Source organism: Gossypium raimondii, chromosome 4 (assembly GCF_025698545.1).
Source record: "Gossypium raimondii isolate GPD5lz chromosome 4, ASM2569854v1, whole genome shotgun sequence".
In the NCBI taxonomy this organism is placed as follows: Eukaryota; Viridiplantae; Streptophyta; class Magnoliopsida; order Malvales; family Malvaceae; genus Gossypium; species Gossypium raimondii.
This window is the reverse complement of record NC_068568.1, coordinates 42,822,776-42,850,771: the sequence shown is the minus strand read 5'-3', so window position 1 is coordinate 42,850,771 and position 27,996 is coordinate 42,822,776. Positions and strand designations below refer to the sequence as shown.

The following is a 27,996-nucleotide window of genomic DNA, read 5'->3' as shown; positions in this document are numbered from 1 at the left end:
TGAACTTAGACTTTCAGTACATCAAAGTACATGAGTCATAATGCTTAGTCAGTCATTTACTCAGGATTAAGGTAAGTCATACTATGAACATCACAAGTAAATTAATTCATAAACGAATCCAATATTAATTCAACTTGGGTCTTATCTGATGTATTGTCAATTTACATAATCATATCTATGTCTCTATCTTCTGGGATCAACCACTTCGTCACCCAAGAGAAGGTGTCTCCCCTATTGGACTTGATAAATGACATAATAGTCCTTTAATTGATTTGTTCAATTTCGATTCATCAAACTATGAGCATTTAAGATTACTTGCTAATATAAGTTGTCTTCTCGCATTATGATCCAACCACATAATGTAACTTAATATTAGTTAAATATTAAATTAAGTAATCAGTGAGTCAATATTTGCATATATTCTACTTTGCATGCCCATTGGGGACATAATACAAAAGGTATTAATGTAAATGATTAAATTTTATTAAACTAATCTAATCAAAAATAAAAGTAAAATGACAAATAAATTACACTTAAGGCATTAAATTCCAACACTAACATATTTTAACCTTTTGAATATCTAGAAAATAATGTTAATCGATTTGAATATTCATATGCAAATGACAGTGAATTTGAAAATTATTTTTACAAATTCATATTCGGATATTATAAAAATTACAAATATTTGAGTCATTGCAATACTTATATGAGTTTGTTGGATACTAGTTGTGAGTAGATTAAGAACTTGAATTAATTAACAAGGTAATTACCATGAAATTGAATCCTCATTCTAAGTATTTTATCAAGAGAACGGAGTAGAGAGATGTCCATTATTTCACCAGCAAATTTAAAAAACATATAAGGAAATAGTAGCTTTATTGAAGATTAAATGCCTTATATTATTGCAATTTATCTTGCCGAGGTGGATCAAGCAACGCAAAAGGCAAAGAGTGAGTTCCCAGCAGTGTATTCTGGATTGGAGAGTCCAAGTGTAACCTTGTATCCATGGCCTATGTAGATGCATCCATTGCTAACTGACGCGGCACCATATATGGTGGCCCCTGTTTCATAAGACCACAAGATTTCTCCACTTTTGGCATTCATGGCATATATTGGTCCTTGTCTAAATGTGGAGCCACCAATTAGGACGCTGTTAGCCACGGTCACAGGCCCACTGGCTGTACCATTACTAGGGTCGGCTGTTGACCAAAGGATGCGGCCATTTTTAGAATCCATAGCCACCTATCCGCCAGCAGTGGCGACCTTTGTGGATGGCTGCAAGGTGAAATTCTTGCGACCAGAGTTTGCAATGTTGGTGTAGATCCTCTTTTCATCAGTGGCAACTCCCCATGTTCCTCCTCTTGCCAGGCCACCAGGTCCAACTTCCCACCTTCCAAATTACCAGTTAAGCATGGATGTAATGTAAGAAATGAGTTCCAAGACGTCTCCCCCTACCTATACTATACCCCCTCAAGGCTTTGTCATCTAACTAAACCGATTGATAGTTCAAGGAACAATACTTCCGATCTTGGTATCTTGAGAGAGACGTCTCGAAAGTCGGTTGTTACAGTGTAAAGATAATGAATTAATTGTTTTCATAATATGAAAATTGAAGACATCTTATAGTGGACCATATAAGGTTGCCATTGTCACGGTCCAAAGCCCAAGCAATTCCACTTTTTTGAGCAGCAACAACAAGATCTCTCTTAACTCCATTGACATATGTTGTTAGCATCATTGGGGCTGCTCAAAAATCAGCATCGAGTTTGGGACTAGGAGGACACTTTGGGTTGGGCACATTGTTGCATGCAAAAAACCAAACGTCATAGCCCCCTAACTGATTGAACCACTTGACCTTTCCAGTGTCCAAATCAAGAGCTAGAATCGAAACTGAGTGGTTTTCAGGCTCCACACATTCATCAGTAGAAGGCATATCTGTTCGATTATTTTTTCTTTCCTGACAGTTTCTTACATTTTTAGGTGCAGAGTAGAGGTTCCCTGTGCCAATATATACATGGTTCCGGCGGATATCGATTGACAGGCTACTTCCCCAAATAGCTACTCCTGTGTACTCCCCGCGCTGGCCTAAATTGTTAGGCAACATATAGGTTCGCCACAAGATTTTTCCAGTTCGGGCATTTAGTTTGACAAAGCTTCCTCAGAAGATACAACATTGTTCAATGCTGACAGTCACCCCGCTTGAAGATGTGCCAACATAGAAATGGCTGAGTCAATTTGAATTGAAACCAATCAGTCTGCCATATTGCCTATTACATGACAGAATCTAGTTATACAATGCTCAAACGACAAATGGTTAATTTTGTTTCTATCAAATTGCTATAAATTTTATTATTTTAGTTGCCTAATTATTTTCTTTCAAAAACCAAACCTCTCTATCTGACATCTCCCATAGCTTTCAACTAGTGATTGCAGTCATAGGACAGCTCAAGGGGTTTTTGATTTGTCTCGACTTCAACTTGATTTTTATGTATGTATGCTTGAATACACTTCCAACTTGATTTAATTAAATACTTTTAAAGCGCAATCTGACCTCGAGAAAAATGGTTTTTCTACGCTTAGAAATTTTACAAGATTAAAGCAAAATCATATTATAAAATCTAATAAAAATTAAGAAATTTTAATAAAAATATATAAAATAGTTATAAAATAAAAAGTTGAGTATTTTAATGAGTATAATCCTGACCAGACCCTAAAATTTTAATGAAAAATAATTTCCCAAAAAAAATGAAACTAAAAATGAATCAAGTTGAAACCTTTAGCTAGTTGAGGAGCATAAGAAGATGATATATAGCAGAAAAAGACTGAACCATTGTAATAAGTTCCTGACATGGTAATAATAGCTTTGGGGTGTTTATCGAGCTGGGTTAACCAGACAAGTTCTCCATTGGATCGTTTAACTGCAACAACATAAGCTGGTCCACTCATTCCAAAGATGAGCAAATCATATGCAATCACCGGAGTTGTTCTTGACACTGTTATATTCGGGTCTATATTGGATACAGCCTTTGTTGAATTAAGGCCAGTGAGCTGTTGCAATTTTTTTCTTCCAAACAAGACCTCCGTTAGATGCTTTGACAGCATAAATGTATCCATCCCAGCTTGGGAAATAAACGGTTCCATCAAATATTGCATGTGTTGGAGAAATATCTTGACCTGCATTAAATTTCCACTTCAATCGTAGTCTTGAAGCTGTTTCAGGGCTTATCATGGTTTCCTTGTCTGCAAATCTCCTATTTAGCATATTTCCACCATGGTTTAGCCAATCCTGAACATCATTATTTTTACCTCTAACATAAGTATTTCACTATTTATATTTGTCGAACTCAAGTGTTAACGTAAGATAGGAATATTGTATCCGACATAAATATTTCATGTATATCTATACTTGTTTATGAAAATGTATCAGATGCGGATTTTCTTATAAAAAAGAATAGTGGATGCATCATAGAATGTAACAAATACTTTACATGTACATGTGCTTGTTTTTTTTATACAAAAATGAGGAAGAGACCTACATTTGAAGCACCAGTAGTGGAGGCCGGTAGAGATAGAAGGCACAATGAGAGAACTAGTTCCATTTATGTTGAACTATTGTGTTAATTTCTCTAAATCATGTAACTATTATTTTTGTCATGGACCTTTATATAACTTTATTTCTCCGACCTTGCAAACAATTATATCTATTATTTATTACTTTATTTGATTGAAGGTGGTACTTTTTTTAAAGAAGTTTTCAAAGTGTTATTTCTCGAGTAGTCAATTAGACCCCAATAATTATCGATATTACTTTCGGGTTGTATTGAGATTTTGTCTTTCGTCTTTATCGAGAGTCAATGTGCCATGAGCAGTTTCACTAATATAAGGAGAGCACCTTGAGGAATCGAGCCATACGTGGACACAAGGCCACTTACTAAGGGGACATGAGTGTCTCGCCCATTGGCGTCCAAGTATAGCCCAATTCTTCAAGGTGTTCTCTCTCTGTGAATCAAATTGCTCACAGCATGTTGGCTCTCAATAAAGGCGGAAACAAAACCTCAATATAATCCGAGAACAACACTGACCATTATTTGAAAATCTGACTAACTACCGGATGGACAATACTTCAAAGACTTCTCACAAAACAATCATTACTCGACATAATTCATAAGGAAATGTTAAATTTTGACTTTAGATATTTAAATAGGAACATTAATTAAATAATTTAATTGAACTTGGACCATCTTTTTGGAGATTTAATTATTTGGCCTTGTGCCTAATTCCACAAGTCAACGAAAGTTTTTCTTTAATATTTTAATTCAAAATGGTGGGCTGTGATTTGGGATAATTATAAAAATAGTTACTTAGTGTATTTTTGTTTTGGTCACTTAGATTTAAGAGGAGCAAAATTCGATTCGACTCAAAATATCGAAAAATATTTTGAATTTCGAGTTAAACGAATCGAGTTATTTTAGTCAACTCAATTTTTTTTCAAATTTCAAATTTGAATCAAGTTTAATTTTCGAATTGGAAAAACTCAAATAACTCGAATAAGCTGAATACCAAATTATAATATTTTACATTTTTACCCCAAACTCCCAAATCTTTTTACTTTCACCCCAATACTTTTACTCCCTCCCATCCCACCACCATCTATCCCAAACCCATTTTCCCCCAATTTTTTTTGAATATATTCTCCCCATTTACTTCCCCCCCTAAAAAAATTTACTCCCCTAACCCTCAAAACTTTTTATTTCCCCCCTAAATTTTTATTTTTCACCCTTTACCCCCAAATAGAAAATCATCCAAAAAATCCATAAACCTAAATAGTAATAATTTTATTTATATCTACTATTTATTACATTTCACATTTTGTACTAATTATATTATTAAATTGTTTAATCATATTAAATATTTAAAATTTATGTTAAAATTGAAGTATTGATGATGCCATAAAATATTCGTGTTAAAATTATATGCTAGTATCAATTTCACATTTTATCTTTAAGATAACTTTTGTTAAAAATTACATTTTTATATTTAATATTTTTAATTTCAAAATAAATAGTAGCAAAAATCAAAAAAATTGAAGCAACTAATCAAGCAAAGAAGCTAACTTGTATATAAAAGATTAATAAATAAATTATGAGGAGATGAAAGTTAATAGAAAATTTGATTATGGTGAATGACAGTGGTTACAAGGATCCAAAGTCATTTTTTAAATTTAACTCAAACAAATATATTTGATTCGATTCGATTCGAATTCCATCTCACTCGAATCGATTCGAGAAAATTTCAAATCGAGTTACAATGATAAAATATGATTCGTCAACTCAATTAACTCGAATTTTTTCATTTGATTCGATCGAATGTACACCCCTACTTAAATTTAAAATTTTCTATTTTAGTCACTAACGTTATTGAAATTTAATATTTTGATCACTCCTCCATTAAATTACTAGCAATGGCCTTTTTTTTTTATTAGCAATATAACAAATTTAGTCCTGCAGTGCATATTTCATCAGCTTAGTCCTAAATCTTAAAAATTCAATAAACTTAGTGCTCAACTTTACACATTCTATCAATTTAGTCTTGATTATTAAAAATTAAAACAAAGAAAAAGATACAAATATTATTTAAAAGTTCATTTTCAATAAAAATACATAAGACATTATAAAAATACAGACAAAATTATAAAATTATTTATAAATAAATGAATGTATATTATTATCATTTGTTAACATGAAATTTAATTATTAAAATAATATTTTTATAAATAAAACAATAATCTTATAAATAAAACAATTTAAGGGGGGAAAACATGAAGAAGATTTATGTAGATTCAATTTTTTCATTTTTTTTAACATTAACAACCACCATGTTCAGGTTGGGTAAAAAAATATAACCTAATGCCAAAAAGGATAAGAATCGATGACTTTAGATTGTTGCTTCGAACGAGTTTGTCTTTTTTGAGGTTTGCTTGAGGCCAGACATAATTGAGGATATATAGGTGGGGATGAGGTCTTGGTGGGCCCAATGATCGACAAATTAATGAGGACTAAGGAGCAAGGCTAGACATATAAAATAAACAAAAAAATGAAAAGTTTGAGGGCGAGTTTGGATGGACGGTGGGATGCGGTGTGATACGTTTAGCTTACTTTTTGTCTCATGCTACAGTATGTTATCTCACCGCCACTGTTGTTTTTACACTAACAACAGCTAAACGCATCACCCATCTAAACTCACATTATATCTGATTTAAAACACAAAGTACATCAACTCTATTATTGTTTTGATCTTAGACATTCAGTATATTAAAGTACATGAGTCATGATGTTTAGTCATTCATTTACTCAAGATTAAGGTAAGTCACATTATGAACATTTCAAGTAAATAAATTCATAAACGAATTCAATATTAATTCAACTTGGATTTTATCTGATGTATTGTCAATTTAGATAATCACATCTATGTCTCTATCTTCTAGGATCAACCACTCCGCCACCCAAGAGAAGGTGTCTCCCCTATTGGACTTGATAAATGACATAATAGTCCTTTAATTGATTTGTTCAATTTCAATTCATCAAACTATGAACTTTTAAGATTACTTGCTAATATAAGTTGTCTTTTCGCATTATGATCCAACCACATAATGTAACTTAATATTAGATAAATATTAAATTAAGTAATCAATGAGTCAATATTTGCTTATATTCTCCTTTGCATGGCCATTGAGGACATAATACGAAAGGCCTCATTAATAGGGCATAGTGGTGGAAAGAATATACCCACATTGGGGACAAGGGGTAGAAAGGGATTAAGTAAAGGGTAGAGATTGCAGAGAGAGCGAGACACTCAGTGGAACTGTCAAGGTTGGATGATGGCGGTAACATGGTTGGAAGGAAATTGCTCAACGGTCTATCTACCAATGGCTAAGATTTGGACTAGGAAAAAGTCCACTATGACGATTCATGAGAAATGCCCAAATGAGCAGGGAATCGTTGCATTATTACTATTATTATTACTATTTAAACCCTGACAATGTAGGGTATGTTTATGAAAAAGACACTCACTAAGTTCATCTGAACTTACGAGGGTTGATTTGTGATTGGAGGATACACAAGATAAGGGACTCGGAGAGAGACCAAGTCAGATCGTGTGAAATCAAGGACTTATCATTAGAATAGAGTTATGCACATAGGATGGGGATACCTTCAGAGACTTCGCCAATGGAACAAATATGTTGTAATGAAATAGCTTCTACAAAGACCAGAGTTGAGATAGTAAATCTTTATTTTAAATTTTATAGGCACTACTGTACAGTTTGTAAATAAATAGGAAATATAGTTTGACTCTTAAATTTAGTGAATTATGAATACGTACAATAGTCGGTTCAATTGTGATGCCTATACCCAGATTTGGCGAATGGGTTGGGTAGGGGTGTTACAAATAGGCTTCGATCTCATCCGTTGATGTAACTCAATCTATACTGTCGATTTTGAAGGAGCTCAACTATAAACAGAGAGCCTTCCCTCATTTCTAATCATCCATTGTATCATATTCTTTAAGTTAAAAAATAAATTGAGAGCATTTACTCGAACACCTTATGTGAATTGTTTTTCTATGGCTATTTTGCTCTTTCAAGCTTCTTTTATCTTTGAGATTGCTTCTACTATATTTTGGTGCCTAAGAAGAATTTTGTGAGAATTCTTACTTTGCGAGAGTTAGCTAACTTAGGCGCATTTGAAACGAAGAAATCGCCTAAGACCGCATGGACTGTGAGACAAAAGATCTAGCCTAGTGACTAAAGTGGGTAGCAACCCTACTCCTAGAGACTAAGTGTCGTCACCCCTAGGTATTCCCAAAAGAGAATAGTTGTGTTTCTCTATTAAAACATTAATGTAGTATGCCCAATTTAGCCCGGGCCCCAAAAAACCAAATAATAAATAAAACATAAAAATAAAAAAAGCCCAAATTACATTAAATCTAGTAGACTCAAATACAAGCCCAAATTAGAAACCCTATACCAAAAATTACAAGCCCAACAACCTAAACTATTTTCAGCAAAAAATAAACCCTAGTCCCTAACCCTCTTCAGCCGCCGTCCCTAGCTGCCACCACGCGCGCCACCACCGCCGTACGCCATCCTCCACGCACCTAGTACTTGCAGATAAGACAAAAAAAGCACAACAGACACAGCAAAAAAACAGTAGCATAAAACGTTGTATTTTTCGGCTATAAAAGCCATGATTCATCAATGTATTTTTTTACAGAGAATGAATAAAAAATACAGCAATCAAAAAAGAAAATTTGAAGAGGTAGTTGTTGATTTTTTTTATTTCTGTTATTTTATTTCATTTTTTTAAATGAAGGAAATAAAAAACAAAAAACTTACCTTTTGTTTCGCGTTTTGCACCGTCGTGGGTAAGGTTCATCGTTTCCGATGAAAAACGGCATTTTTAGGCTAAGGGAGTTGAAAGGCCCAAAAAAACTATCTTTTTCGATTTTTCAACCACCGCGGAAGGCGGCGCCGTCACCGGCGATTGGCGGCCGCCACGGTGGTCTGGCACCGGAGCCATGGCGGGAGGGGAAGAGGGTGAGAGAAAAAAAAAGGGGGTTTCAATTTGTTTAGAACTCAAGCTAAAATGATTTTTTTTTTTAAATTTTGGTTTATATAAGCCTTACAAAATGGCGTCGTTTCACCCTCTACCCGCGCACTGACCCGACCCGCAAAGGGGATCAACGTGTTTTTGATAATTGGGTTATTTACTCTTTTGGTCCTTCTGCCTTTTTGTTTTGTTTTAATTAAGTCATATTGGCACTTTCTATATTTTATAAATTTTGCCCTGGATTTTTTTACTATTTTCAATTTAGTCCCACGTATTCTGAGGGGACGCGCATCCCAAGAATTGGGATAATTTCATACTTGGTCCCTGTTCTTTCTTCGCGCGTTTATTTAAACCCTTATTTTTGTTTTATTGGTTTCTGTAATTTTTAATTTATACCCCAAATTTTAATTCGATTTCATACTCGTCCTCCGTCCATTTAATTTATTTATTTAAAAAAAAGTGCTCTTTTATTATAATTTATTATAATTTTTATATTTATTATTTATTTGAAACTGTTTTACATATAGTTTATTTAAATTTCTTTTATATATTATTTATTGTAAACTTATGTATATATATCTTTCAAATTTATATATATATATATATTTAAAAGCTTTTTATATGTTATTTAAAACTTTTTATTATTTATTTTGAATTGTCCTTATAAATCATTTATTTTAAACTATTATTTTCTTTAAATTGTTTTATATATTATTTTGTTTCGTTTTCTTTAATTATTAATATTTGTATTAAAAATGATGTGTTGTGTAATTATTGTCATTATGTGTATTATAGTTCGTTTCGTATTTTCATGCTATAGTGATTCATTCATGTAACATTTTGTTCGTAAATTATTTCTCCATGCTATATATTATCATTCCATCACGTTTCATTAAAATCACTTTAGAAATTCCTTAAAGAATAATAAGACAATGTTTGGTTTTTTGGAAATTCGAGAAGTCGTACCACAACTTACAGGGTTTCGATTTTCTCGTTAAATCAAAACAACCGAACATCATTCTAAATTTAAAATACCTAAGCTTTAAATAAAAATCAAAGGCAACCTTATTCTTGAGGGTTCAAATGTCGCATCCTAACTTACGGGATGCGACATATTGTTATCGCAGGACGAGTGGGCCTTTGCTGCTCATTTCAATTTAATTCAAGCGTTTTTAAAATTAACATCAATAAAAAAGGGATCATATTTTAAAATCTTTTTCAAAATTTCAACTTTCGACATTAAGACATTAAGTAATCAACTAGGTACCAATTTTGGGCGTATCGAGGGTGGTAACCCTTCCTCGTGCGTAACTGACTCCCTAACCCGTTTTTTAGATTTTGTAGACCAAAAATTATCGTTTTAGTAAATTTAAACTTTTATTAAAATGATTAAATTATGAGGTGATCCTATCACACAGAAATAAAAAGGATTGGTGGCAACTCCATTTTCATTTTTAAACAAAAAGTCGACCCCTTTTTATTTCAAAAAAAAGGTTTCGACAAACATTATTAGTTTTTTAACCTTTATTCAACTAGAACTCTTGTATTTTTTCTCTCTATAAAGGGACTATTGGCTAGGTCAAACATGCACCACTAAAGCATTGATACTCTATTAAAATCTAGTGAGATTTATTTCCCCAAATAAATTCTACATTTTTAGAAGGTTCATCTTTTTGGTTTCAAACCGTTGAAATATATTAATGTTCCCACTGAATATTAATAAAGTTTTTCATTTTGTACAACCAGTTCTAGGAGTTAGAGCCCACATTCTAAGCAAACTGAAGTTCGAGAATAGTAAAGAATATTGTGTTTGTCGAAAGCCAAGAAACGAATTAGACTGCCTAACTCAAAGCACATGTACTAATTTGATTAGGATTTATTGTTATAAATAACATGTTCGCTCAGTTTTATAAACTTTTTTTTTTATTTTTCATTGTGCAACAAAGTTGATTTCTAAATTGAATTTATCCAACAACATGAAGTGAAACACCACTATCTATCACCCAACTAGTCTCACTGCATGCTAAGTTGATCAAATTTTCATAAAAAAAAAGACTAATAGATCATCAGTAACAGCAGTAGTAGCACATTTGGATTTCTCATTACCCATTCTCTCTCGTTTATCATCACCACCTCTATCCTCTCTTTCCACTTGTAGCAATACTTCTTGATATGACCCTTCTTGATGACACTCAAGATTCTTGTATCTTGATATTGGCTTGCTTTGACTTTTATCTCTACCTTTTTTAACATTTGTCTTTATTTCTCCCCCTATTTTCAATAATTAAAACCTCGGAATGTGATTATGAACTGTGAGACATTCTTCTCACCTATTCATTCAACACACCATTCTTAGAAACTTCCAAGTTCATAATACCTTTAGAAGTAGAATTAATGAGAAAAACTTGAAACGTTACCCAAGAGTTCAATAGAGTAGGAAGCATTCAAAGCCGCACAATCTCATCATTAGATTTAATTCCCATACCAAGTAGTTGAATCAACAAATCTGGAAACTCATTCTAGTGGTTGGCTATAGAAATCCCTTCTTTGAAACTCATCATCATTATTCTTCTAAGCACAGACAGCTTGTTATTGTGGACTTCGAAGCATACAGGTTTTCAAGCTTGATCTACAATGTACCTACATGTGTCTCTTGATCAATGTGGTTGTAGGCATTTTCTTCAACAAATTGTTGAATAAAACAACACACCTGTTGATGCTCAAATTCTCACTCCTCACCAGTTTTCAACTTGGGTTTTTGCATAGCAAAAAACAAGAAGATACAAAACATTCACAAATAGAAGATCTTTCATTTTGTTTGGTCAACAATCAAGGCAAGCCAACCATAATACTATAAGCAAAAAATAATAAAGTAAGACACACAATTTTTACATGGAAAACCCTTTTAAAGTAAAGGGAAAAAGTTACAAGATTTGGAAGTTCACTAAAAGTTCCATTATATTAAAAAGTTTTGTTACAATATTACAAAACAAAGCTGCAACAAGAGCATATAATTCCAACAAAGGCTATCAACAAGTAATTTTAAATAAACTTGAGAATATCACCAAAAATGGGCTGACTTGAAAAACAAAAACTTGAACCTACGGTACATTCATGAAAAATCCCACAATTAAAATCCATGAGTCTACTAAACATTTTTCAAAAATCAACTTAAACGAATATTAAATAAGTCCCGATTGAAGAGTTGATCAAAATTTCACTTGGTGAACAGAGCTGTGTTTTTTCTTTTTGACTTGCGGCAGTAACATTAAAAAAAACTGAAACTAACTTTCTGTTGCCCCAAAACATATACAAGTATAGGGCACACACGGGTTTTTTACAAAAATATTATAAGAAAAATAAAAAATTACCAAAATGTTATAACTTTTTTTTTATTTACCAAAAAATATATATTTTTATTATTTACCAAAATATATCAAAAAAACCTGCAAAAAAAATCTGACCGATGTGACGGGGGTACATTGGTCACGCCAATGGGATTGGCGGTACCAAAGGTGCCAAAGCCATTGGCGGCACCAATGGTGCCAATACCATTGGCGGCACCAAGTATATTAAGGGGGTCGGTGGTAGGGGGACCAGAAGGAGAGGGAAAGAAAGAAAGAAAGAAAGAAAGAAAGAAAGAAAGAAATGAGAGGAAAGAAAGAAAAGGAAGGAAAGAAAAGGAAAGGAGAAGAGAAAAAAAGAAAGAAAGAAGAAGAAAAGGAAATGAGAAGAAAAAAGAAAGAAAGAAGGAAAGAAAAGGAAAGGAGAAGAGAAAAAAGAAGAAGAAGAGGAAGGAAGGAAAAGAAAAGAAAAGAAAAGGTAATTTTTTTATAAATTTAAATTTTTTCTAATATTTGTGTGTTTAAAATTTATGTTACGTACATTATAGTTATTTTATTATTTTGTTTAGCATATATATTTTATGAAATATATTTAGAATGAAAAATAATGGTATGTACATTTTATGTTGAATAGGATTTTTTATGAAATTTACTTAGAATTTGAAATTTAAATTTTAGGAAAATAGCATTAAAAGTAAAATGACAAAGAAGTATGTTTAAGAAAACATAAAATACGAAAAGAAAAATGGGAATTGTATATTTATCGAAAATAATAAAATGCTAATAAAAATGCGAAAAATGTACATGTAATAAATTTCAAACATAATAAATTGAAACAATGTAAAATTATAAAATAAAAATTACGATATTTTTAAATTTAATAAAATGCGAGATAAAAATACGAACAAATGGTCAAGTAAGAGTGTATTAGTAAATTTTTTAAAAATTCAGAAATAAGTTATACAAATAATTGAAACAAAATGTCTTGAAATAATATAAAATAATAAAATACTGAAAATAATATATTTTTCTTGAAAGTAATAAAATCGGAAAATAATAATATGACCAAAGGCGGGGAAATGGTTTATTTTGGGTTTTTACCAAAATATTACAAAAAAATAAAAAATACGAAAATATTATAAACTTTTTTATTTACGAATAATGGGTTTTACAAATATATTAAAAAATTTAAAATAACCAAAATGTTATAAGTTTTTTTATTTACCAAAATATATATATTTTGTTTTTTGTTTTTGTTTGGATATATTTTGGTAAATAAAATATATATACTTTTGGTAAATAAAAAAGTTATAACATTTTGGTAATTTTTATTTTTATAATATTATTGTAAAAACCCGTAAGGGTTATTTTTACGAAAATTAATTTAAATAACACACTAGATTAATAAATTTCAAACATTATGCAATTGAAATAATGTAAAATTATAAATTTAGAAAAAAAATACGGAGTAAAATGCGGAGAAAAAAAATACGAATAAATGGTCGAAGTAAGATTTTTTTAGTAACTCTTTTTTCAACTTGCAGGCATCGCAATGGCTGGATTGATTCGAAGCGATATTAGACACATATCTGATGCGGCTAATAACGCGGTATGATTTATTATTTGTTAATCAGGAGTTCTATTTATTTAAAAAGGATATACGCAGTATATAGAAAGAAATTATGTTATCGTAATATTTTTTCTGTAATTTAACACTATCAGGACTCGTTCCGAGTATTAAGGGGCCGCGTGAGTGTTTTAAAGATAGCTCTAGATGATCGATTGCTGTCGTACCTGGAGCTAGCTAGATTTGGGTCAGTAGCATTGATCCGGTCGTCCGACTTGCACTTTGATTTATTATCTGCGCTAGTGGAGCAGTGGCGTCCGGAGACCCATACTTTCCATTTTCCGTGCGGGGAGTGCACGGTGACCTTGGAGGATGTTGCAGTGCAGCTGGGGCTCCCAATTGACGGGAGTCCCGTAACGAGAGTATCGTCATTCACCGATCCGACTGCAGTTTGCTATCAATTCTTAGGAGAGTCGCCAGAGGACGGCGACAAATATTTTTCCGGCATCAAATTTACATGGCTAAAAGCCAAAATTAGACAATTATCAGCGACCGCCACTGAAGGTGAGTTGATGTACGTTGCTCGAGCGTACATCATGCATATGATAGGGGCAGTACTCATGCCTGATGTAAACGATGACTGTGTGCATTTGTCGTACCTGCCCCTGCTAGCTGATTTCTCCACTACTAGGTCGTATAGCTGTGGTTCCGCCGTTCTAGCAACGCACTACCGAGAGCTTTGTCGGGCGATAGAGCCGCAGGTTAAAGACATCGACGGATGCCTCATACTGCTATAGTCGTAGGCGCTTTATCGGATGCCGTTTTTGGCACGCGTTAGTCACCAACCCTATCTGTATCCACTGCCACTCAGGTGATAAGACGCTAATTTGTCATTATTTGTAGTCATAATATATTGAGTAATGTTACCAACCCTAAACCCTATACTATTTTTTGTAGGTGGACCACCCGTCCTGGCATCGGGAAGTCTTCTAATGTCCCGATATACTGCCTGAGGGTTGAACAGCATGCCCGGGAAAGGGTAAGCTGCTATTCTAATATTCATGACATCTATTCTATTTCTATATCTTAATCACATGTTATTGGTCTAACTCGTTACAATGTTATTACTCATGCAGTTTATATGAATGCCATACCGGAGGCCGAAAATTACAAATGTCGTACCCTCGTCCGCACTCGATGATTCCCACATATGGTGCACTAACAGACCAATTAATAATTTCAATGTCGTCGAGTGGTATCACGGTGATCAGGTGCTTCGGCAATTTTGGTGCATCCAACCTATCTCGGATCCGCTGGCCCAGTTGGGGGATAATCACGGCTTGACAAAGAGAGGAAGAGTTCAATTGGACTGGGGAATCTAGCACCGGAAATACCTCGCACTGTGGAACAATCGATTGCGCCGAATTCCTCAAATGGTTATGGCTACGAACCTGCAACCATCATTGGAGTATACACAATGGTACCATAGTTGCGGGAAGCCATATTTACTTGGAAGGCAATCGACTATAATCCCCCCGTACGTGCAGCAAGTTGGGGCATCGGACGACCCGAGCCTAATGGATCCAAATCTGACAACATATTATTCTCCGCAACTGACAGAGCCAGATTTGGTGGGCAGTGAATATTATCCGAGCTTCGCAGAGGGCGAATACGCCTACGAGTTTGAACTGTTTGGATCCCCTCGGCCGCAGTACGGCATGCCAGGCCCGTCCGACACGTATCCGCAGCATTATGGTTCAAGTTCGTCGGCAGCGAACAAGGCACATGACCTTTCCTCTATGTTTTCCACGCCCCCACATGCGGACGATGATGATGTTGGTCGTCGCCCAGACCGTAAACGTTGACCTCCGCAGAGGTATACCCCCCGGACAACACCATCGAACCATCGATTTTAGAGGTTTGATGCACTTTCTATATAAAAAGCCATATTTGTATTTTAATTGACCTTACTTCTGAATTTTCTGTATAAATATCCATTATTATATTTTTTCATTATATTAAAGTTCAATCGAATTATGAATGCCTCTATTTTCGATATAATCTTAATAATTCCAAATACGCACATGGTATTTTATAACTTAATCTGGAAACAATTTGGATACAATTTAAGCGTAAGCATAAGCCGAATAAAATAATTTATTATTAATTAAATTACTACTTATAACAAAATACAAAGCAAATCAATTTCGTCCCGATCCGGACGACTGACCAACATGAAAGTTTCGGTTAGGGCATTTATTCCGGCTATGACCACTTAACCGGCATATTCCACAACGTTTTCCATCAGATTTTTTCCTAATGTCCATCTCATTGCGGATTCTGCTTGACTGCGGACGACCCCTTGGACTCCTCCTTAGCCCTTTGTCTGGGATAAGCTCGAAAGTCATTGGCGGCACCTCCCACGTAGATAGGTCCGGCAGGATGGGGAACTCATTCTCCCAAACACGCAATGTGCGCTCCAGCGTGTACACATCATCGACATATTGTTCAACATCAAGGTTGACTTTAGCACACGTTGCCACGACATGCGCACAGAGATAATGAAGTGTTTCAAACTTTCTGCACTCGTACCGTCTGTTCCAGAGATCAACTCTGTAGGACCTAGGTCGACAACCGATGTTCTCAGTAACTCGAAACGTTTCCAGTCATCGTGAATATATTTCCACGTTCATTGACCTCGCCAACCGACGGTTTACGACCATTGCATCCCTTACATGTTCGACAAACACATGTCCCGCCTGAATCTGGTCGACTTGCTGCTGACCCATTCTTGGCATCAAAGTAGCCAGCCTATAGAAAGTAGCAGAAAATACCGATGCAATCGGAAGATGACGTGTTTTCAACAAGACATCGTTGATCCCCTCGACTAAGTTTGTGGTTATGTGGCCGTAATGAAAGCCCTCGTCAAAACTTTGAGCCCACTCCCACGGCTCCATTGTGCGCAACCATTCTCAGAAGGATGTGTTTGTCTGCCCCTCCATGTCACTCTCAAGTCGGATCATTCTTTGCCGGAAAATATGTGGCTCTAACTCGTACGCTGCATACGTATTAACGAAAAATAAGTTCTCGTAAGTCGATAACATCAAACATTACAACTTATAGTGAAAAGATAAGGTTATCATTTACCCATTGCCACGACTTGTCTCTTCCAGTCTGCATTATTATAATATTTATGGAAGTTAGACGCAATGTGACGAATGCAGTAAACAGATCTCCACGGCACACCGGAACGCCTAATAGCTGCAATTAAACCCTTCCCTCTATCGGAGATGATGCAAATGTTATCGTTCCTAATAACATACCTCCTCAGATTTGTGAGGAAGAATTCCCAGGACTCCATGTTCTCTTTATCTACGATAGCAAATGCTATCGGGAGCACGTTTCTGTTACCGTCTTGAGCAACTGCAAGAAGTAAGATCTGTGTATATTTTCCATACAGCCATGTCCCATCCACCTGCACAAGTGGCTTGCAGTGGGGAAATGCCCGCACACATGGATCGAACGTCCAGAACATCCGATGGAAAATCCTTTTTACCGGCTGTAACTGGTCATCTGGGCTGTAATATGGACTTGCCTGCAACTCAATCACAGTCCCCGGTACGTACTCCCACATAGCAGCTATCCAACCTTGAAGCTCGTTATAGGACGAATCGTAATCCCCATACAGTTGCTCCATCGCCATCTGTTTAGCTATCCATGCCTTCCGATATGAGACTCGATACTGGAATCGTGCTTACATTTCCACAATGAGTACCGAAACTTTAATGGCTGGCATGTCCTTCACCATTGGCATGATACACGTACAAATAGTTTTCGAATCAAGTTTTTCATGATCTTCTGTCATACGTGTTGATGTGCATGTATGAGGACCAACAAATTTTCGTATCTCCCACAGCTGAGAACTTCTAATGAATGCAGCTCGTACCCGCTAATTGCAGCCTTCCGCTGCCTTCCAACACTCCCCAATATATATTGTCAGAGTAGACATGGAGACTTTATAATTCACCAATATCTTTATACTGTACCGTTTAATGGCATATACGCACTCTTCTTTACAACTGAATCTCTGGCATATGAATATCTCATCATCATCAGATGTTATGGGCAGCTCGTGAGAATGAACTATTTCAGAGTACTCCGAAAACTTAGCTACATACGTTGCGTCGGGGTCTATGAGCGACATGTGTGGCCCAAGATTATTGTGTATCACAATACGCCGCATCTGCTCCCCGATCGAAAAAGCATTAATGCCTTCATCGTTCTTGACATCTTCATCGCCAATATCATCAGGTACATCGTCAACATCGGGATCACCGTCACTATCGACCTCTTCATCCCAATGATCGCCACCACCTTCTTCTTCGCCAGCACATTCTTCTTCACCACCAACCATGTCAACATTGGGTGTAATATTCAGGTCGATACCGATCCCACCCATAGTTGATTCACTATCAACGTATGATATTGGAGCCACCATCCACGGTTCTTCAGCCCCGTCTTCTTCATCAGATGCATTAACATCTTCATTTTGCTCAATACCGACTAACTCAACAAATAAGTGAATCGGTGCATTCTTCTCACTCCCATTCCCACAGTAGAGATCGACCATTGTCTCCACGTCTTCGTCGTCTACAAGTTCCATTTCGACGAATTTGATCTGATTTGTCGAAACTGGAAACTTGTAGAAAATTTTTGATATCCTTCTCCCACAACGTCTATGAATTTTTGCATTAATCATTGCCTTCATTTCATCGAACGATACATTTCTATTAAATCTCATTGCTATTTGTTGCCGACATTCAAATACACATCCAACACTTGTTGTCAAGATGACTCCATCGAAATAAACGCATACAAGAAACTTAGCATCCATCTTAAATATTTAATCTGTCAAAAATAAAACAAAATATCATAAAAATTCTCGAACGGTAACTAAATTACTTAAAAAAATTTTATACTCAAAATAATACACAAAATAATACACACTAAAATTTTAAATTTTACTAAAATAATAACTAACTAACTAACTATAATAATAATACTAGTTTGTTTGCTAACTATAATATTACTAAGTTACATCTTAATACATTAATAACATCTTAATACTAACAACAACAACAACAACAACAACAACAACAACAACAACAACAACAACAACAACAATAATAGTAATAATAATAATAATAATAATAATAATAATAATAATAATAATAATAATAATAATAATACTAACTAATACTATTATTTTGAGTTTTATTAATCTTAATAACTAAACTAAAACAAAAATATTACAAAATATACAAAATAATAACAACAATATAATCAATTATTTTAAAAAAAAATACCTTCTTTTTCTCCTCTTTTTCTCTCTTTTTCTCTTCTTTTCCGCAGTAACTCTTCTTTTTCTTTTGATTTTTCTTTCTTCAGCTGGACAGAGGTCGTATTTATAATACGAGTAGTGCTGCCAATGGCATTGGCACCATTGGTGCCGCCAATGGCATTGGCACCATTGGTGCCGCCAATGGTTTTGGCACCTTTGGTGCCGCTAATCCCATTGGCATGACCAGTGGGGTCCGTCACATCAGTCAGATTTTTTTTTAGTTTTTTTTATTTTTTTTGATATATTTTGGTAAATAAAAAAATTATATATTTTTTGGTAAATAAAAAAAATTATAACATTTTGGTAATTTTTTATTTTTGTTATAATATTTTGGTAAAAAACCCGGCACACACATACCTGGGCGTTGGGCCTCCCACGTAGTGGGCCCATGTGGTCTACGCTCAACAATATTTTATTGAGAGAAAAGAGTAGAGAGATGTCCATTATTTCTTCAACAAAATTAAGTTGAAGATTAAATGCTTTAGTGTATTACAATTTATCTTGTCGAGGTAGATCAAGCGACACAAAAGGCGAAGAGTGAGTTCCCAGCAGTGAAGCCTGGATCGGAAAGTCCAACGCTAACTTTGTATCCATGGCCTAAATAAATGCATCCATTGCTAACTGACGCGCCACCATATATGGTGGCCCCTGTTTTATAAGACCACAAGATTTCTCCAGTCATAGCGTTCATGGCATAAATTGGTCCTTGTCTAAATGTTGAACCACCAATTACGACTCCGTTAGCCACGGTCACAGGGCCATTGGCTGTACCATTGCTAGGATCAGCTGTTGACCAAAGGACGCGACCACTTTTAGAATCCATCGCCACCCACCCACCGGCTGTCGTGACCTTTGTAGATGGCTGTAAGGTGAAGTTCTTGCGATCGGAGTTAGCGATGTTGGTGTAGACCCTCTTTTCATCTGTGGCGGCTCCCCATGTTCCTCCACCAGTGAGGCCACCAGGTCCAGCTTCCTACGTTCCAAATTACCAGTTAAGGTATGATAGTGTATATCCCTCAAGGTTTTATCATCCAACTAAAGCGGTACTACTTATGCTACAAGAGGTTTCCCCTAGGGCGTTGGTCTTTGGTTTGAGCCAAAAGAAGCATACCACAAGACCTATGGATAGGAGAGCGTACTTTCAATCTTATTATTTTGAGACAGACAACTTGAAAGTTGGTTGTTACAATGTAAAGGTAATGAATTGACTATTTTCATAAGTTAAGCATTAAAGATATCTTACAGTGGACCATATAAGTTTGCCATTGTCACGGTCCAAAGCCCAAGCATATCCACTTTTCTGAACAGCGACAGCAAGATCTCGCTTAATTCCATCGATATATGTGGTTAGCATCATAGGTGCTGCCGCAAAATCAGCACCGAGGTTGGGACCAGGAGGACACTTGGGGTTGGACACATTGTTGCATGCAAAAAACCAAACATCATAACCCCCTAATTGATTGAACCACTTGATCTTTCCAGTATCCAAGTCAAGAGCTATAATCGAATCTGAGTGATTTTCAGGCTCCACACATTCATCAGTAGAAGGCATATCTGTTCGATTGTTTTGTCTCTCCTGACAGTCTCTTACGTTTTTAGGTGCAGAGTAGAGGTTCCCTGTGCCAATATATACATGGTTCCGGCGGATATCAATTGATGGGCTACTTCCCCAAATAGCTGCTCCGGCGTACTCCCCACGCTGGCCAAAATTGTCAGGCAACATATAGGTCCGCCACAAGATTTTTCCAGTCCGGGCATTTAGTTTGACAAAGCTTCCTCGGAAGATACAACATTGTTCAATGCTGACGGTCTCCTCGTTTGAAGATGTGCCAACATAGAAATGCCTAAGTCAATTCGAATTGAAACCGATCAGTCTGCCATATTTGCCTATTTACATGACTGAATCTAATTATACAGTGCTCAAACAACAAATGGTTAATCATGTTTCTATTTTAATTGCTATAAATTCTGTGATTTCAGTTGCCTAACTAACCTTTTTTCTTTCAGAAACCGAACCTACCTAACATCAACCATAGCTCTCAACTAGTGATTGCAATCATATGGGTAGGGCAGGAGGCTTTTTTGGTTTTGGTGTCGTGACTTCAACATGATTTTATTAATATTTTTAACGTGCAGCCCAACCTCGGGAAAAAAATATTTTCCTACTCGTAAGGTGTCGAAATTTTACAAGATTAAACGAAAACCATATTATAAAATCTAATAAAATTAGGATATTTTAATTAAAATATATAGAAATAGTTATAAAATAAAAAAGGAAGTATTTTAATGAATATATAATCCAGAAATTTCAATGAAATACCGAACCCCAATTTTCAAAATTAAAAAAATGAAAAAAAGATCAGGTTGAAACCCCACAATTTGGGGTTATCATACAACCCAACTTGCAACGTAGAGGAAGCTTTTAGTCAGTAGACGGAGCAGAAGATGATATATAACAGAAAAAGACTGACCCCTTGTAATAAGTTCCTGACATGGTGATAAGAGCTTTGGAGTGTTTATCGAGCTGGGTTAACCAGACAAGTCGCCCATTGGATCGTTTAACTGCAACAACATAAGCTGGTCCACCCAATCCAAAGACAAGCATATCATGCGCAATCACAGGAGTTGATCTCGAAACTGTTATATTAGGGTCGAAATCGAATATAGCCCCTGTTGAATTAAGGCCAGTGAGGTGTTGCAAATTTTTCTTCCAAAGAAGACCTCCATTGGATGCTTTGACAGCATAAATGTATCCATCCCAGCTCGGGAAATAAAGGGTTCCATCAAATATTGCAGGTGTTGCAGAAATATCTCGACCTGCATTAAACTTCCACTTCAATCGTAGCCTTGAAGCTGTTCCAGGGCTTATCTTGGTTTCCTTGTCTGCAAATCTCCTGTTTAGCAGATTTCCACCATGGTTTAGCCAGTCCTGAACATCATCCATTGTTACCTCTAACGTAAGTATTTCACTATTTATATTTCTCCAACTCAAGTGTGAGTGCAAGATAATAATGTAACAAATGCTTTATATGTACATGTGCTTGTTTGTTTTATACAAAAACGAGGAAGAGACTTACATTTGAAGCAGCAGCTGTGGAGGCCAGTAGAGAAAGAAGGCAAAAGGACCGAACGAGCTCCATTGCAACTAGAATTATTGTGTTAATTCCTCTAAATTATGGAACTATTATTTTTGTCATGGGACCATATATACAATCTCATTTCTATGGTCCTACAAAAAATTGTATCGGTTATTTACTATTACATATTGGGTTAACGTATATTTTAGCCCATGAGGTTCGCAACTTGCAGTTGTTTGGTATCTTTTTTTTTTTTAGACTTCATTAGTTGTTATGTTGACAATATGTCGACATGTCCCAAAAATAATATTTATATTTTTAAAGATTTTGTTGAAGTTTTATTTTAAATAATTTATCCTAAATTTTTAAAAATGTTTTTATATTTATTATTTTAAAATTATAAAATATAAAATCATTAAAATAAAAATTCAAAATATACTTAGACAAATAGTTGTCCAATTTAATTTAATAATATGAAAATTTTAAAATTCTAGGTATTTTAGAATTTTTATATTTTCATATTTTTATTAATTTATTTATTAAATATTTTAATTTTTTTAGCAACACTTGCCACGAATTGTAATTTTCTAAAAATTGTTTTTATATATATATTTTAAAATTATATATATAATTATTAAAATACACTTTTAGAATAAACTTATACAAAAGTTGTCCAGATTGCTGATGCATGTGAAATAAAAAATATTAAAAAAACTTTAATTTTTGAATTTTTAACATTTTTAGAGTTTTTAAAATTATGTTTTATTTGGGACACATGTCATCAGCATAAAAAGTAACAGCTTTAGCAAGATACCTAAAAGCTACCAATTTAATTAACAATTTTCAAATTCAATTACAAGTGAAATCCAAAAAAAAAAGTTAAAATCAACTAACTAAAATTAAAAGGTAAAATATAAATTAACCCTCTTTTATTTCATAAAGAAAATGTTAAATAATGACTTTGGAACTTTGTTAGGAACATTAATTTAATTAAAATTAATTGCATTTCTCATACGAGATTTAATTGTTTGGTATAATTCCTAAATCTACAAGTCAACGAAAATTTACCTTTAAAACTTGCATGCAAAATGATGGGCTATCTACTGGCTCTATCCTCTCCCTGCAACTGGTGGTATTCCAAAACCCTATGTGATTTTGGGCTTCACTTCAATCCATTATTTTTTCTCTATCAGTATTTAATAAATATTTAATTATCATTTATAATTTTTTTTGACATTTTAATAGTGATGATCATTATATTAAATAGTAATGAATGAAAACATAATAGAGTAGATTCTATCTAGACCTGCTCATGGGTCGAGATGGTCGTTCAAAAAGTGAGAAGATTTGGGTAAAAATATAGGTCCAAAAAATAGATTTGTGCAAAAAAAAAGAGATCAGTTTAAAAAAATAAATCAGGTCTCGGGTAAGGCTTTTTCGGTCCGGACCTGGCACGAATATGTAAAAAAAAATTCAGTTTTCTTTGTGCTGTTTTTTTTTTTTGCTATTTTTTTGTTGTTCTTTCCCTATTTTGCTACCATTTCACTATAATGTTGCTACTATTTTGTTGTTATTGTATAACTCTTGTTTTATTGTTAATTTTGTTACTATTTTAGAAGCATTTGCTTGTTAAGTTGCACCGATCTTAATACTATTTAAGTATACATATTTTTTTTAAAAATTTATTTACAATTTGTTGGGAAACATTTATTTTAATGTTTTTAGTATTTTTAATGTATTATATTTTTAAAAGAAATTTTATATAAAAATAATAATTTAAAAAAAATTAATACGGGCTTGGCCTGTTTGGTCCCAAATTTTAATATTTTTATATGGATTGGACTTGAATAAATTTTAGGCCCATTTTTCAAGTCGGATCAAACCTAACAAAGGGACCTAAAATTTTAATTGGGCCCAATCCGAGCACCTCTAATTCTATCCTAATGAAGTAGAACCAAATCCAAAAAAATATTATATCGATTAGTAGTTTTAAAAATAGTAAAGTTGATTGCAATTGGTTTGGTTTGTTGAACTTGTTAGCACATAGTAATTTCTAATATGAGTTGTGCTGACATGATAAAACACAAAGTATATCAACTCTATTATTGTTTTGAACTTAGACATTCAGTATATTAAAGTACATGAGTCATGATGTTTAGTCAGTCATTTATTCAAGATTAAGGTAAGTCACATTATGAACATCACAAGTAAATAAATTCATAAACGAATTCAATATTAATTCAACTTGGATCTTATCTGATGTATTGTCAATTTAGATAATCGCATCTATGTCTCTATCTTCTGGGATCAACCACCCCACCACTCAAGAGAAGGTGTCTCCCCTATTGGACTTGATAAATGACATAATAGTCCTTTAATTGATTTGTTCAATTTTGATTCATCAAGCTATGAACTTTTAAGATTACTTGCTAATATAAGTTGTCTTCTTGCATTATGATCCAACCACATAATATAACTTAATATTAGTTAAATATTAAATTAAGTAATCAGTGAGTCAATATTTGCTTATATTCTACATTGCATGCCCATTGAGGACATAATACTGAAAGATATTAATGTAAATAATAAAATTTTATTAAACTAATCTAATCAAAAATAAAAGTAAAATGACAAATAAATACACTTAAGGCATTAGATTCCAACACTAACATATTTTAACCTTTTGAATATCTAGCAAATAATGTTAATCAATTTGAATATTCATATGCAAATGACAGTGAATTTGAAAATTATTTTTACAAATTCATATTCGAATATTATAAAATTTACAAATATTTGAGTCATTGCAATACTTATATGAGTTTGTTGGATACTAGTTGTGAGTAGACTAAGAACTTGAATTAATTAACAAGGTAATTACCATGAAATTGAATCCTCATTCTAAGTATTTTATCAAGAGAACGGAGTAGAGAGATGTCCATTATTTCACCAGCAAATTTAAAAAACATATAAGGAAATAGTAGCTTCATTGAAGATTAAATGCCTTATATTATTGCAATTTATCTTGCCTAGGTGGATCAAGCAACACAAAAGGCAAAGAGTGAGTTCCCAGCAGTGTATTCTGGATTGGAGAGTCCAAGAGTAACCTTGTATCCATGGCCTATGTAGATGCATCCATTGCTAACTGATGCGCCACCATATATGGTGGCCCCTGTTTCATAAGACCACAAGATTTCTCCACTTTTGGCATTCATGGCATATATTGGTCCTTGTCTAAATGTCGAGCCACCAATTAAGACTCCGTTAGCCACAGTCACAGGGCCACTGGCTGTACCATTACTAGGGTCGGCTGTTGACCAAAGGATGCGGCCATTTTTAGAATCCATAGCCACCCATCCGCCAGCAGTGGTGACCTTTGTGGATGGCTGCAAGGTGAAATTCTTGCGCCCAGAGTTTGCAATGTTGGTGTAGACCCTATTTTCATCAGTGGCAGCTCCCCATGTTCCTCCTCCTGCCAGGCCACCAGGTCCAGCTTCCTACATTCCAAATTACCAGTTAAGCATGGATGTAGTGTAAGAAATGAGTTTCAAGACGTCTCCCCCTACCTATACTATACCCCCTCAAGGTTTTGTCATCTAACTAAACCAATTGATACTTCGAGGAACAATACTTCCGATCCTTGTATCTTGAGAGAGACGTCTCGAAAGTCCATTGTTACAATGTAAAGATAATGAATTAATTGTTTTCATAATATGAAAATTGAAGACATCTTACAGTAGACCATATAAGGTTGCCATTGTCACGGTCCAAAGCCCAAGCAATTCCACTTTTCTGAACAGCAACAACAAGATCTCTCTTAACTCCATTGACATATGTTGTTAGCATCATTGGGGCTGCTCCAAAATCAGCATCGAGGTTGGGACCAGGAGGACACTTTGGGTTGGGCACATTGTTGCATGCAAAAAACCAAACGTCATAGCCCCCTAACTGATTGAACCACTTGACCTTTCCAGTGTCCAAATCAAGAGCTAGAATCGAAACTGAGTGGTTTTCAGCCTCCACACATTCATCAGTAGAAGGCATATCTGTTCGATTGTTTTGTCTTTCCTGACAGTCTCTTACATTTTTAGGTGCAGAGTAGAGGTTCCCTGTGCCAATATATACATGGTTTCGGCGGATATCGATTGACGGGCTACTTCCCCAAATAGCTGCTCCAGCGTACTCCCCATGCTGGCCGAAATTGTCAGGCAACATATAAGTTCGCCACAAGATATTTCCAGTTTGGGCATTTAGTTTGACAAAGCTTCCTCGGAAGATACAACATTGTTCAATGCTGACAGTCACCTCGCTTGAAGATGTGCCAACATAGAAATGCCTGAATCAATTTGAATTGAAACCAATCAGTCTACCATATTGCCTATTACATGACAGAATCTAGTTATACAGTGCTCAAACGACAAATGGTTAATTTTGTTTCTATTAAATTGCTATAAATTTTATTATTTTAGTTGCCTAACTATTTTCTTTCAAAAACCAAACCTATCTATCTGACATCTACCATAGCTTTCAACTAGTGATTGTAGTCATAGGGCAGCATAAGGGGTTTTTGGTTTGTCTCAACTTCAACTTGATTTTTATGTATGTATGCTTGAATACGCTTCCAACTTGATTTTATTAAATACTTTTAAAGCGCAATCTGACCTCGAGAAAAATGATTTTTCGACGCTTAGAAATTTTACAAGATTAAAGCAAAATCATATTATAAAATCTAACAAAAATTAAGATATTTTAATAAAAATATATAAAATAGTTATAAAATAAAAAGTTGAGTATTTTAATGAGTATAATCCTGACTTAACCCTGATATTTTAATAAAAAATAATTTCCCAAAAAAAAGAAACTAAAAATGTATCAAGTTGAAACCTTTAGCTAGTTGAGGAGCATAAGAAGATGATATATAGCAGGAAAAGACTGACCCATTGTAATAAGTTCCTGACATGGTGATAATAGCTTTGGGGTGTTTATCGAGCTGGGTTAACCAGACAAGTTCCCCATTGGATTGTTTAACTGCAACAACATAAGCTGGTCCACTCATTCCAAAGATGAGCAAATCATGTGCAATCACCGGAGTTGTTCTTGACACTGTTATATTCGGGTCTATATTGGATACAGCCCTTGTTGAATTAAGGCCAGTGAGCTGTTGCAATTTTTTCTTCCAAACAAGACCTCCGTTAGATGCTTTGACAGCATAAATGTATCCATCCCAGCTTGGGAAATAAACGGTTCCATCAAATATTGCAGGTGTTGCAGAAATATCTTGACCTGCATTAAATTTCCACTTCAATCGTAGTCTTGAAGCTGTTTCAGGGCTTATCATGGTTTCCTTGTCTGCAAATCTCCTGTTTAGCATATTGCCACCATGGTTTAGCCAATCCTGAACATCATCATTGTTACCCCTAACATAAGTATTTCACTATTTATATTTTTCGAACTCAAGTGTTAACGTAAGATAGGAATATTGTATCCGACATAAATATTTCATGTATATCTATACTTGTTTATGAAAATGTATCAGATGCGGATTTTCTTATAAAAACGAATAGTGGATGCATCATAGAATGTAAAAAATACTTTACATGTACATGTGCTTGTTTGTTTTATGCAAAAATGAGGAAGAGACCTACATTTGAAGCACCAGTAGTAGAGGCCGATAGAGATAGAATGCACAAGGAGAGAACTAGTTCCATTCACGTTGAACTATTGTGTTAATTTCTCTAAATCATGTAACTGTTATTTTTGTCATGGACCTTTATATAACTTTATTTCTCCAGCCTTGCAAACAATTATATGTATTATTTATTACTTTATTTGATTGATGGTGGTACTCCTTTTAAAGAAGTTTTCAAAGTGTTATTTCTTGAGTAGTCAATTAGACCTCAATAATTATCGATATTACTTTCTGGTTGTATTGAGATTTTGTCTTTTGTCTTTACCGAGAGTCAATGTGCCATGAGCAGTTTGGCTAATATAAGGAGAGCAC

At 34.4% G+C, this 27,996-nt stretch overlaps 3 protein-coding genes and 1 pseudogene across 5 annotated transcripts; 1 reads left to right on the top strand and 3 right to left on the bottom strand.

The window, feature by feature from the left end:
- Nucleotides 1-859: 859 nt before the first annotated feature.
- On the bottom strand, nt 860-3,625 carry LOC105779269 (uncharacterized; annotated as a pseudogene).
- An 8,475-nt stretch (nt 3,626-12,100) lies between these two features.
- On the top strand, nt 12,101-14,314 carry LOC105778929 (protein MAINTENANCE OF MERISTEMS-like). The gene is made up of 3 exons (XM_012602691.2): nt 12,101-12,173; nt 13,495-13,559; nt 13,673-14,314. Exons 1-3 carry the CDS (start codon nt 12,101-12,103, stop codon nt 14,312-14,314), a joined length of 780 nt encoding a protein of 259 aa, XP_012458145.2.
- Nucleotides 14,315-19,314: 5,000 nt separating this feature from the next.
- Nucleotides 19,315-22,161, bottom strand: LOC105778831 (uncharacterized). The gene is made up of 4 exons (XM_012602589.2): nt 21,996-22,161; nt 21,390-21,847; nt 20,162-20,762; nt 19,315-19,891 (listed from the first exon to the last, which is right to left on the bottom strand). Exons 1-4 carry the CDS (start codon nt 22,056-22,058, stop codon nt 19,433-19,435), a joined length of 1,581 nt encoding a protein of 526 aa, XP_012458043.1. The 5' UTR covers nt 22,059-22,161; the 3' UTR covers nt 19,315-19,432.
- Nucleotides 22,162-24,903: 2,742 nt separating this feature from the next.
- Nucleotides 24,904-27,794, bottom strand: LOC105778729 (uncharacterized). 3 transcript variants are annotated; one of them, XM_052629657.1, is made up of 4 exons: nt 27,641-27,794; nt 26,933-27,390; nt 25,731-26,331; nt 24,904-25,492 (listed from the first exon to the last, which is right to left on the bottom strand). In XM_052629657.1, exons 1-4 carry the CDS (start codon nt 27,701-27,703, stop codon nt 25,034-25,036), a joined length of 1,581 nt encoding a protein of 526 aa, XP_052485617.1. In that variant the 5' UTR covers nt 27,704-27,794; the 3' UTR covers nt 24,904-25,033. The 3 variants fall into 3 exon arrangements, with proteins under 3 accessions (XP_052485617.1, XP_052485619.1, XP_052485618.1); XM_052629659.1 differs by having other exon boundaries at nt 26,933-27,355; nt 27,641-27,774; XM_052629658.1 differs by lacking the exon at nt 27,641-27,794 and adding an exon at nt 27,593-27,617.
- Between the last annotated feature and the right edge of the window lie 202 nt (nt 27,795-27,996).

Excerpts from the sequence above, each read along its gene's own strand:
- LOC105778929 (XM_012602691.2), top strand. The coding sequence starts at position 12,101 with ATGGGATTGGCGGTACCAAAGGTGCCAAAGCCATTGGCGGCACCAATG. Across the intron at positions 12,174-13,494 it reads AATACCATTGGCGGCACCAA|GCATCGCAATGGCTGGATTG; the intron begins GTATATTAAGGG and ends TTCAACTTGCAG. Across the intron at positions 13,560-13,672 it reads CTGATGCGGCTAATAACGCG|GACTCGTTCCGAGTATTAAG; the intron begins GTATGATTTATT and ends TAACACTATCAG.
- LOC105778831 (XM_012602589.2), bottom strand. The coding sequence starts at position 22,058 with ATGGAGCTCGTTCGGTCCTTTTGCCTTCTTTCTCTACTGGCCTCCACA. Across the intron at positions 21,848-21,995 it reads CCACAGCTGCTGCTTCAAAT|GACTGGCTAAACCATGGTGG; the intron begins GTAAGTCTCTTC and ends GATGATGTTCAG. Across the intron at positions 19,892-20,161 it reads GCAAACTTATATGGTCCACT|GAAGCTGGACCTGGTGGCCT; the intron begins GTAAGATATCTT and ends TTTGGAACGTAG.
- LOC105778729 (XM_052629657.1), bottom strand. The coding sequence starts at position 27,703 with ATGGAACTAGTTCTCTCCTTGTGCATTCTATCTCTATCGGCCTCTACT. Across the intron at positions 27,391-27,640 it reads CTACTACTGGTGCTTCAAAT|GATTGGCTAAACCATGGTGG; the intron begins GTAGGTCTCTTC and ends GATGATGTTCAG. Across the intron at positions 25,493-25,730 it reads GCAACCTTATATGGTCTACT|GAAGCTGGACCTGGTGGCCT; the intron begins GTAAGATGTCTT and ends TTTGGAATGTAG.